Source organism: Daucus carota, chromosome 3 (assembly GCF_001625215.2).
Source record: "Daucus carota subsp. sativus chromosome 3, DH1 v3.0, whole genome shotgun sequence".
Lineage (NCBI taxonomy): Eukaryota > Viridiplantae > Streptophyta > Magnoliopsida > Apiales > Apiaceae > Daucus > Daucus carota.
This window is the reverse complement of record NC_030383.2, coordinates 30,960,843-30,973,603: the sequence shown is the minus strand read 5'-3', so window position 1 is coordinate 30,973,603 and position 12,761 is coordinate 30,960,843. Positions and strand designations below refer to the sequence as shown.

Sequence of the window (12,761 nt, the reverse complement as noted above, 5' to 3'; positions counted from 1 at the left end):
TAAAAAAAATTAGGGACATCTTATGTTCGTCGCGAACCGGTAAAAGCTGGTAACACACTAGCACAACTCAAACCACAAATATTATTTACAAGTAAGCCAAGTCTTTTCCTGAACAAGTTCTCAGTCGGTTCAAACGGATCTTCTTCAAGTGAGAGCTACCTTTCTCCGGTGCGGCTTCTTCACTTCTCTGGTCGTCAGGGCTGATTTGTGGGTGGTTTTTATGGCGAGCTGCTTTCTAGATGCATTCCTCTGGTGATTTTTGAGCCGTCTGATTGGTACGCTTTGAAATCGAGAATGCGGAGATGAAGAAGAGATTTTATGGTCGCATTTAGTTAATTTTAATTACTTTTGTGATCTTAGGCTCTGTTCACTTCACTTGAATGGAATGATTTTGGGCTGAATGGAATGACCATTCCGGGCTGAATGAAGAATTAACTTGTTTGGTTGGGCCAGCGGAATGGAATGAGGTATCCAGGTCCATTCCCTTTGGACTAAAAAAAATAACAACTCATTCCTTTTAAAATATGCGGTACAGATTCATTCCATTGTCAAATTAAAATGTCCGGCCAACGCGAAGAAGACGATCTATACTCACTGCCCTAGCCCCCCAGCGATGGTTCTCTCCTAGATGCTATCTCTCTCTCTCCGAATAGAGCGCGCTCTCTCTCCCAATTAACTCCCAAGCACTCAATCTCTCAATTAGCTCTCTCTCGGTTAGCTCTCTCTCTCTCTCTCCCTCTCCCTCTCTCTCCCTCTCCCCCCCTCTCTCTCTCTCCCTCTCTCGCTCGCTCTCTCTTTCTCTCCCTCTCTCTTTCCCTCTCCCTCTCTCTCTCCCTCTCCCTCTCCCTCCCCCTCCCCCTTATCAGCTTGAATTGTTGATTTTGATTAATTGTTGATTTTGATTATGTATGAATTGTCGATATTACGAATTTATGTGTTTGTATATTTGCTTTATTGAGTTTTGATTGTTTTTTTGAGGTGGATTATGAATTGTTGCTTTTTGTTTGGTAATTAGTAGTGTAATTATGGGATAAAGTCCTTTCCTCAGCTTCTGCTTGTAACAAGAAGAGTGCCTTCCCATATGGAAGGCAGCAATAAAAATTTTAAGCAGTGTGTGTGTTTATAAACAATTGATTAGTGAAGACTGAGAGAGTTTAGAAAATGAAATGGAGAGGTGATGGGTAAGTGAATCAAATTAATAGCAAGGATTAACTCAACAATTAATATAACATTGACACGCGACAAAAACTCTACTTTACCACCGATGATAGCTGCAATGGAAGTATTCACAAAATGGGCTACACATGTGAAGCAGAAGTACGCAGCTCCGTCATCTGGAGCTGCTGGGGGATTTATATCATTGGCATTTTCACTGATGATTCCTTTTGTGTTTGTATTGGTAGCATGAAAGTGGTAAGAGACATTTTGAAGCACAGTGTAATCATCGTAAATTATAATAAAAGGTCACATTCCTATGATAAGTTAAACCTGTAAAGGAAAATTTCATCTGAAAATGATAATCCAAATTGAAATGTATACTAAATTTGGTAATTTGTTTATGTTCTTTTTGTAGAGGACAAACTGAAATATAAGCTACGAAACTTGAGATTAAAGTAGGCATGTTAACGTGGTAGAAAAAGTTGCTCATACTGACTTGTAATTATGGTGTTGGTTAATGACATCTTTTCGTTATTTTTGCTTGCGTCTTTTTGTTCAAAAAATGATCCCAAGTTTTGTTTGCGTCGTAACTGGCCAGTACTGTCGTAGTGCTGCCAGGAATCTTGTTAATGTACTGGAGCTTCATTTTGAGATCTCCTAGCTCATAAATACTATACATTGTTCTAATAGAGAACTTGCTCTGATGTTCCCTGCTTAAATGATTTTGACTTTATTTAACAAAGGTTCTATGTACTTTGTACATGTATATTAATATCAGAAAAGCGCTCTTCTTTTGTGTATAAAATATAAAGAAGTTATCCTGAATTCCCTATTACAGCGGAAATGGTTTGCTCTTGTATGATAATGGTTTACTCTTCTTTAATATGCATTAGAATTTCAATAAAAAATGGGTTCTGCTTATTGTGAATATGGTGATTAGTCTGCCAAATCGTAATGCAAGTGTTGGAGCTGGACTATTCTGTCTGGAATCTTTTCTCAGAATTGGGTTATTCAGGTAAATTGTGAATTGGCTGTTGATGACGCTGATGTTTTAGTTTCATGTATGACTTGGTTATTCTCAAATAATAGGCCTTGTCATCGCGCTTTATGGAGAAAAGTTTGCATACTAATGATTTCTAATGAAAATTGCTGAATTAAATTTGAGGTCAAGTGGCATTAAGTTAAGGCAGTGAGCATCGAAAACGTAAACTTCATTTTCTTTCCTCTGTATATAAAAGCATTTTAAAGTATATAATTTTATGGACTTAGACCCAAGAAAATGTGTATGGATGGTTTTGGTTTTGGTATAAAGGGATAAAATGACTTCAGGGGATGTATTTAAACTGAATGGTGCATTCATTTTGAGATTCGGAAGAAGTGTAGGATTGCAACTTGGTCTGCGTTATAATTTTGTGTAATCTTTTGTGGCTTTGATATTTGCTTCTGATGGAACAAGGAACTGTCACCAAATATGTTTTCAAATTAAACAGAGATAGTGAAGGAAAATTTTTGCTGAAAAACAGCCAGATTTCCTGTTTCTCATCTGGCTCTATTTTCTTTGCATTGTGATTTAATTTCAATGATCAAATTTTAGACTTTTAAGCTTAGTCATATCAATTGTGTTAAAGTTTTGGACAAACAAGAGAAACTGTGTGCCTCTACTCTACTAACCAAGGCGTCAGTAGCTGTATATGAGTGTTTTCTTGGTTTGTAAATGTATCATTGTAAATATCAGTAACTAGATATTTCTTGGTTTTTTTGGTTTTTGACCAGACTTTAGATGCTTCACTTGTCAATTGACCCTCAGCCTTTGTTCCGGTATGTTTTGTAGTGATAATGATTTGTTCTTTGTTCCGGCAATGCAGGGGGTTGCGCGGAATGCACTGCTTAAGTTAATTCATGAAAATTCCTCTTCCATGCGCAGCAATCTGTATGGCAGGTAGATAATTGCATGTCTGGAGAAGACAAAGAATAACGCGATGTGGACATTGAACTGTTGAAGGAGTCTCCAGATTAGTTGTGCTGATGAAAAATCTGAAAATAACTTTGATGTTCTGTTGTTTTTACATGGTCAAGTAGCGAAACTTTGGTGTGTAGTTGAAATAGGTGCCTTGTATTAGTATCGTAAACTTTGATGGGTGCTTCTATGAGACTTGTCAATTTTTATTTTATACTTATTTTGATGAAGTTCAATTTAAAATTTGTATTATGTTACCTCTAGTTAATTGTATTTATTTTGTCGATCGAAATATTTTTTTTTTTCAAATTAAATTTAACAATCGGGTTTACAATGATTAAATTAAATATGACTTCCATTACAATTAAATTAAATTTTTTTGGCTAATTTCATTCCATTCCATCCTACATAATTGGACAAGTGAACAAGGGAATGGAATGATCATTCTTTTCCCATTCCCATTCCATTCCTTCTTCCATTCCATTCCGGCACCATTCCATTCATGCGAAGTGAACACAACCTTAGTATTGTCCTGTAGGCGCACTTATTTTTCGATCTTTGCAACTACTTTTAACTTATTATGCAAATAAATATAATTTTTAACAGACTTTTTAAAGTTGCATTTGTACTTGCATATATGGTTGCTAGCAGTTGTAGATATGGTTACAAATACAACCTCCGTATTTTTCCAAAAGAGTTTCTAGAAAACAGTATTTTTTATAATTTTATTTGGTAGACAGTATTTTTGCAAATATTTCTAAATATTAAAGTATTTTTACAAAAAACTTTTAATACTTGGATATTTATGAAGGACCCCCTAAAACTACGAGTTCTAGTCTGAAGGGTATATGAGCACGTTCTCGAATATATATTTCATTAAAATTTAAATTTTTTGACAAATTTTGATTATTTACTCCATTCACCCCTCTGGATTCTATACGTTTACTATTTGGCAAGCATTTTTTTTCCGACAAAAATACACTTACTCATATCGAGATACACCAATACTCCGATGAGTTTCTTTCATTCAAAAAGCTTATTATCTAACCGAAAGACATGAAAATGTCTCCAAAAGTTTAAACAATAAAACTTAATGTCCGATAAAACGTCCCAAGCTTTGAATCCACGCGCTACATCCACCTCATCCCTGAAAGAAACGAACCATTAATAACAGAAAAATAATAAATATAATAATAAAATTAAATTAGTATGCCAAAAGATGATAAAAAGGATGAATAGACAAAAAAATAGTTTGTCAAAAAAGAAAAAAGAAAAAGAAGGTAAGAATAAAAGAAAACAAAAAATATATATATCTAACCAAAGGGAGACCCTTTGGCTAGATATATAACAAGTTAAATATATACAAGAAATATAATTAATAATATAAGTATTAAAATAAAGTTTAAAATATAAAACTCTAATCTTCAAAAAAATATTTGAAATTTTAAGTAACAAATTAAATATAATAAACAAGCCAACAAAATGGCACCAAATTGCCGTTTAGGCCAGAATCTACGCCATCAATCATGGCCACCCATAAATGGTACAAATAATAGTCACTAAACAAAACCGTAAATAATTAAACACTAGTTATTGAATTGCACAAAACTCTAATCAATGAGGATTAAAACAATTAGAGCATACATTTATCAGCACTTAATTGAGAAACAAAATAAAATTCAAAAATCAGCACCAAACCCGAAGTGTGTTTTCCTTGGCTACTCGTTAGATCATCAAGGCTATAGATGTTTGGATCCTTCCACTGGTCGTGTTTATCTTTCTCGACATGTCATTTTTTATGAACAATCGTTTCCATTTAAAGAGTATGCTACAAATACCTCCCTCACAAAAGTTACATCTGACTCATTTGTTCCGTTAGTGGAGATTGTTAACTTGTCACCTGGACATACACTACCAGCACCTAATCATTTAAGCGCGGAGTCAGGCCAAGCTTGGTAACCAGTTGTTGTCGAACCATCACACACCATGGTAACCAGAAGCAAGCTTGGTGTACATAAGCCAAACACAAAATATGCATTACATGTTTCAATTGGCACTGAAATTGAACCAACCTGTTTCAGCCATGCAGCTTCAAAACAAGAGTGGAGGGAAGCAATGGGAGCAGAATTTAATGCTCTACGACGTAATGGGACATGGTCCTTGGTTCCTGCTAAGCCGGGTATGAATGTTTTGCCTTGCAAGTGGGTATTTAAAATTAAAAAGAGGGTAGATGGATCTATTGAGCGATATAAGGCGTGTCTTGTAGCAAATGGATTTCATCAACAAGAGGGTATTGACTACACTGAGACATTCATTCAGTCCTTGTTAGAATATAAGATCCTCGAAAGGGCCATTCTCTAACACCTCGAGGTTTTAGAGTAACTGGTTCCTTGACATGGTATCAGAGCGAGGTTGGCAGAGGACTCGGGTTCGATCCCTGCCACCGCCAATATTCTCACAATTTATAGTGACACGAATGGCAAATTAATGCTCCAAAGATGAGCACTCGTGATCCACTCTTCGACCCATAAATAGGCTCTCGAGTGAGGGGGAATGTTAGAATATACGATCTTAGAAAGGCTCATTCTCTAACACCTTGAGATTTTAGAGTAACTGGTTCCTTGACATGGTATCCATAACACCAATCAAGCAAGTCAAATAAAATTCAAAAATCAGCACCAATCAAGCAAGTCAACTAGCGAATTAATATAGCTAAAATTAAAACATCATTTACTACTATTAAAGCCAATTAAATAAAATAAAAGTTGGCATCAATTTTACAAAACAAACCTTAAATCATGCACATAATATACAAAATAAGTTTAACTAAATCTCACAAACTTTCTCATATTCTAGATAAATTTTAAAAAGACAAAATTAAAGTTAGAATTGAAACACGAACCATCCCAATGAATCAACACTGACTAAAATTTATTCACACATTTCATTGGAGAACTAAGAAGAAAGAAACAACAAGTGATCACAAAACCAAACATATATTAATCAAATCAAAATAATGATCTAAAGGTGTAAACTAGTAAGAGTTAGTGATGCACAAGAAACTTGAACTTTTAATCAAGAAAATCCAATAAAATATAGGCTCCGAAAGGCTATAAAATTAGTCAAAACAGTTACAATACTAGTCTTGAACATCTCATAACAGAATGATCGAGAAAAAATAACAAGTAGCAGATTCACGAATTCAAGACTATCAATATTCACGTCTACATCTAACACTTATAAACATATAACACAACAAAATCAATATTATAGTAAATCTTCAAAAGATAGCGTACCTTAATTGTGGCGTAAATACACACAAAAAACATTCGAAATACTAAAGAAAAACATGTTAAAACATCAATCAATAATCATGTAGCAAAATCGCCTAGTCACCGTACTCCCCAAGTTCTAACGAATTGATTCTCGGATCAAACTGTATCAAGTAGTGTTGATGGTGCTTTTGTAGCTGGTGATGGTGCTTTTGCCGCGAGAAACAAAGGTGTTCGAAATCTTGCCATCCTTCCGTTTTGTTTTCATTTACACAACACACCGGGAGAGGGAGAGGGAGAGGGATAGTGACAGAGAAAGGGGGAGAGGGGAGAGGGGAGAGGGTGGATGATTCTATATGTGTGTGTTTTTGTGTGTGAAAGAAGAGAAAATCGAAGAGGGAGAAGGCTGGAGGAGAGCAGTGATGTAAAATTTTTTTCGACTAATATTTGGCAAGCACTTTAATGATTCTATAAAATATGATTCTATAATTTATTTTTTAAATTTTTTTTTGAATAAAATTTAATTAAATTTTATTCGGAAAAATTCTCTAAAATCAATATACTTATATAAAGGAGAAGCGACGGGCGTGTAGGTGGCGCCTCTCACATCGCTCCGTTCTATTTTTCTAATTTTCTGGAATTTTTGGATGAAAAATATCAAAAATTAGAACTACCTTTTTTAGTTTTGGATATATTAGAAGCAAGTTTCAGAATCTGATTTTGTTTCAAATTATTTATGTAATATATAGCTTGAAAGTTTTAATCTGATTTTGTTTCTATATAAAGGAGAAGCGAGGGGCTATCAAAAATTAGAACTTCCTTTTTCAGTTTCGAATATATTAGAAGCAAATTTCAGAATCTGGTTTTGTTTCACATTAATTATGGAATATAGCAGCTTGAAAGTTTTAATCTGATTTTGTTTCAGATTATTTAATTATGGGAAAGAGTAGAACACAAGTCTTTCTACACCTATAAATATCCCTGTAGGTTGTAGCGTTTTGGATCATCTAAACACAACCTTCTCCCTCAATACTAGGGGTGTTCATCAAACCGCCCACACCGCATAAACCGCCCGCTCCGCACCGCACCACACCGCAAAATGCGGTTTTTCTTTTTCGTGGTGCGGTTGCGGGTTGAAATTTTAACAAACCGCGCGGTGCGGTGCGGGTTGCGGTTTTACATTATAGAAGCGCGGTTCAAACCGCACCGCACCGCTATTTTCTAATATATAATAATATATTACATATAATTACAAATATTTATATTATATAGATAGATTATTTATTATGATGTTATCTCCTATGTGTGTGTATATGTTCAAGTTACTCAACTTAATTTTATTAATTTTACAATACAAATTAAAATTAAGGTTAGTTTTAAGACGACAAATTAAATATTATAATTATATTTGTTTTCTATAAAATAATTTATTAGTGTTGAAATCTTTTCATCTTCGTCGTTATCATTCATATTTTCGTTTATATTTCTTATGATGAGTATCTTAACTCTAAAATTTTGTGTGTGTGTGTGCGTGTGTATGTATATATTATAAAAATTATTTTTAAATACATATAGTTTAAAATTATATTTATATCGTCATTCAAAAGTATAAATTTTTTAATGTATAAACCACGCAAACCGCATGAACCGCACCACACCGCACCGCAATTTTGTGGTGTGGTTTACGCGGTTTTTATATTACGCGGTGTGGTTGCGGTTTATGAATTTTTCCAAACCGCATGCGCGGGTTGGTTTGCGGTTTTGGGAAAAAACCGCACCGCCCGCACCGCGAACACCCCTACTCAATACCACAACCCCACCTCTCTCTGGTGATAGTTCTCTTGCTCGATTTCTAACTCGGTGGTGCCGTTCTTCTACAACGATAAGTGAAGGCTGTTTACTATTAAAAAAAATAAAAGTTCTTGCAAGCAAAGGTAGTTATAGATCGCTATGTGGGAGTCGACAAATCCAAACACGAGAGAAAAATATAGTCTTGACATGATATTGATGGATGATATCAACAAATTAACTATTAGTGATGTATGTTTGTTGGTTATTCTTTAATAATAATATTTGTTTTGTTCAACGGACATGTTTGTTATTGTTAATTTTTTTATGATTTATTTTGTACACTGGAAAATATTATTCATGCATTATCTGTTTGCTCCGTTCAACCAACTTTTAAGTGAAGACTGTTCATACAGTATTATTGTTACAAGCAATGGTAGTTATAGACCGTTATCTCACGGATTTAAGTTAGATGTTTTTGTACACAATCAATCCAAAATAATTGGAGGAAGGTGACAATGTAAGAATATGATTACTTTTTTAAAAAAACACAAATAAAATTAAGATTCGTCGTGCTTTAAATTGTTAATTACGTGTAATTTATTTTCATTTTTTTCACCATGAATTATAGTCCATTTTTACAATTTTATATATTAGTATTGGTATTAAATCAAGATTTTTATAATATAAAATTATTTTATCCTACAAATATTAATTTTTAGTCATTAATATACTTTTTATAGACAGCCACAAAATTATTGCATTCTACAAATATTAATATGAATCATTAATATAATTTTTATATGCCGCCAGCGCGCGGATTCATAACTGGTTAAGTTATAAAACAATATTTTAGAGAAATATTAAGGTGCGTGCCTGCGTATGTAACTTGGAGCACGGAGGGAGTACACAGTAACACCACCTAACCACCTATCACTTTATTGCCGTATCATTAAGTCAAGAGAATCAAGATCTCATCCGTTGTTCTGAACTGGGTACGGTACACACCACAGTGACTATTCAGTGTATTATTATGGACTTGTGCTTCGTTTTGTGGCTATACACTGACTATTTTCACACTAAAACTAGACATCATGGATGCTCTTCCAGAAGGTATCTCCCTTTTGGGTTTATAATTTTGAGGTGTTGAAATAAATTACTAAATCTTTTGTGTGCTTTCAGCTTTATTGTTAGTTTCACATATGGATATCCATATTGGACGGTCAATCAGTACGGAATTGTTTACATTTTTTCTTTCGAAAGTACCATTTTCTATTCTATTTGTCCCAAGTATATTTAGCTATTTGCGTAACAAAACTCTTTATCTGTATTTTGAGGGAATAGAACTCGGATTTCACAAAACTCACAGATAATATTTAAAATAATAAAATTGAGAGAAATGACCCAATATATCATCTTTTAACGTCGATTAATCTAGTATTTTAGTTTTTGAGAGAAAATACTAAATCGTGTTGCATTTGATCTGAAAAATCCTATGAAACGTAATGATCTAGTGTTTTAGGAGTAAAAGCTACATGAATAACATTTAGGGTTTGAAAACTCTAATTCGTGTGATGTTAAAAAGGAAAAGAGGATAAATATCATTTTGGATTAAGTCGTGATCATCTTCTTCGACACTAATATTTGGGGCTATTTCCATCTAATTTGTGACACCAAGGCAAACACCCAATTTTTATAATTTTATTTTTCGTAGAGTTGGATTCTGTGAAGACCTGGAGACCGCATCTCCTACCATTGATTTTTATATTTATTTAATGAACACGATTAAAGACATATTAATTTGTTTTTATATTAATTATCACATTGATGCATTCAATACATGTATTTATAATCAGTTAGAGACATATATTGCGTATAATCAAAATCCCCACACTTCCGTCAACACAATCGATGGTTACTAAAACCAAACCAAACCAAACCAAACAAACCCGGTATATCCCGCTTAAAGCAGGGTCTGGGGAGGGTAAAATGTACGCAGACCATGCCCCTACTCATTTAGAGTAAGGAGGCTGTTTCCGTGAGACCCTCGACTTAGTGCAAGACAAAGTTTTGTGTGAAATATAAGTAGATTGTACCTTGGCCCATGATTTCTAACACATGGGACTCACCTCTATCGGCAATGCATCTGTCCATGAGTGATGTGAACCGTTGCGCCGAAGCATAACGTCAAAACACCCAAGATCTCTTCGCCGCTAATTTATCTATCAATAAATGACCTGAGCCTTGTCTTAAAAGCAGAAGAGAAAATATAATAAAAATAATACAAATCTATTAAAAAATAGAATTGGTTACTGAACAATACAAATCTATTAAAAATAATATAACAGAAGAGAATATATAATAAAAGGACGACTGTGGAATAATATGAATTAAAATTAGGAGACAAGAGACAAAATACAGGACGAGACAAAATGCAGGACAAGTGGACAACCAGTTTCTATTGGAGACATATGAATGTAATTATCACAATCCGAAAAAAGGAATGCTTGATTAGTAGTGCTGCTCGCGAATGTGGAGGAATAAAAAAATTGCAGAATAAAATGATGATACAGTATTTCAACTGCATGTCATCGTATGTTATCACGTACATACACACATGTTTTTGTATTTAGTTAAATGTTTATTAAAATAATTTTTTGTGTTGATTTTAGGCCTTTAGATTAAAAATTGTTGGACGGTTTAGATGGTGGTCTCCAGTACTCCAAGAAAGATAGGTCTCCAAGTATCTAATATGATTCCAAGTTTAGTTGAATAAGATTTACTCTCTTTGTTCCTTTCAATTATTTACACCGGGAACTGACAGCTGACATAGTGTAGATTTTTAAATTATTTTAATTTTTTTTCTTGATAAAAGTTTAATATTTAAATTTTTATGTAAAATATATTCTAAAAACAAATTACAAAATTATATATTATATATATTTTAGAATACGAGTGAAAAATAGCCGTAAAAAATGAGAAAGAGCGGAGGGAGCAAGAATTTTATTTATTTGCATATCCTTATGGAGACATGTATATCAATCTAGTTGTGCATTATAATTTAACGGTGGCTACAAATCTAAGCTGCAAATCAATGTACTAACAAAGTGATTGTCCGGTTTTTTTTATATTTGTTTAAATAAACTTGTCGACCACTTGAATAAAACTACAAAAGCACAGCTTTTTTTCATTTTGGTCCACTTAAAACAAACACATTTCATGTTTTACTTTTGTTAATTGCTAGTTAGCTATAACACACTCGCATTTGGCTATATAACAAGGGTATTTTTGTAGTTTCATTCCCTTCCAGACCAATGTCCCTGTCTCGTATAATTCTCTTTACACACTGCGTAGTAGTTTATAATATCGTTGCAAATAGTGGGCGTGGCCACCGGTAAGTCGGATTCAAGTTACGAGAATCGATATAAAAGAAATTCTTCTTTTATATATCCTGCAATGAATTTTGTTGGAAAATAAGGGTTTTAGTCATACTTGAGCAATGAGTTATGACTAAGGGACGTGTGAGTAGGGCTGTCAAACGGATAATTCGGATACGGATATGCCTATATCCGTATCCTTATCCGCAACTGTCGGATTTGAATACGGATAATATCCGCTTTATTTCGGATACGGATAATATCCGTTTTTTTCCGGATACGGGTGCGGATATTTCAGACGGATGTCGGATATTTTTTATGTTCATACCATATTGACGATGATTTTAGAACAATTTTTTTATGACTAAGCTCAATTGATAATTTTATATATGTATAAAGTATTTTAGTATTGTATAATTATTTAAATTTTGTATAAATATATTATTTAATGCATATACACACACATATAACATAAAATTTTAATTACGTATAATTATATATTATATTATTTAAATATCATATATGTCTTTAGTTTCGGATTCGAATATCACGGGTTCGGATACGGATAATATTCTCTTTTTCTTGGATACGAAAAATATCCGCTTTTTCTCGGATACGGTGGCGGATTTTTCGGACAGATTCGGATTTTTCGGATTTTTTTGACAGCCCTACGTGTGAGATATGATGATATTCTCTTAATAATGGAAGTTATTATTTTCATTGGAATTTGGCTCAAATATTATGGCATAAATTAATTTGATTTTGTTTCAGATTAATTGATATGATGTTTATCTTGATATATTTTAATCTGATTGTGTTTCATATTATATACTCCCTCTGTCCCATTTAATTCTATACGCTTCTTTTTAACTGCTCGACACGCATTTCAATGCTCTTATAAAATATAGTTCCGTAACTTATTTTTGAGATTTTCTTTTTCTGTATAAAAATATAACATCCAAACTTTAATTCAGAAAAAAAAAATTTAAAAATAAATTGCACAACTACACTTTGCAGGAGCATTAAAGTCCGTGCCGCGTCCCCGTCCCCCAATGTATACAACTCAGGGGGACGGAGGGAGTATGTAATAGAGTACTTGCAAGTATTACACCTATTTCTAACTCGTTGGTGATGCCGTTCTACTGCAACGGCATCGTAATCCGTTTTATCCTGGAAAACTATCGTTCTACACAGACATCATACGGTGAT

The 12,761-nt window shown here is 33.6% G+C and overlaps 1 protein-coding gene and 1 long non-coding RNA gene across 3 annotated transcripts; both read left to right on the top strand.

Annotated features, from left to right (window-relative positions):
• The first annotated feature begins 480 nt into the window (after positions 1 to 480).
• On the top strand, positions 481 to 3,361 carry LOC135151161 (uncharacterized). Of its 2 annotated transcripts, none has more exons than XR_010289702.1 (2): positions 481 to 713; positions 3,024 to 3,361. It is a non-coding gene; the product is annotated as an uncharacterized LOC135151161 (long non-coding RNA). The 2 variants fall into 2 exon arrangements; XR_010289703.1 differs by lacking the exon at positions 481 to 713 and adding an exon at positions 830 to 2,173.
• Positions 3,362 to 5,101: 1,740 nt separating this feature from the next.
• Positions 5,102 to 5,476, top strand: LOC135151473 (uncharacterized mitochondrial protein AtMg00820-like). The gene has a single exon (XM_064089933.1). The coding sequence runs from the start codon at positions 5,102 to 5,104 to the stop codon at positions 5,474 to 5,476; it is 375 nt and encodes a 124-aa protein (XP_063946003.1).
• The last annotated feature ends 7,285 nt before the right edge of the window (positions 5,477 to 12,761 follow it).

Excerpts from the sequence above, each read along its gene's own strand:
- LOC135151473 (XM_064089933.1), top strand. The coding sequence starts at position 5,102 with ATGGTAACCAGAAGCAAGCTTGGTGTACATAAGCCAAACACAAAATAT.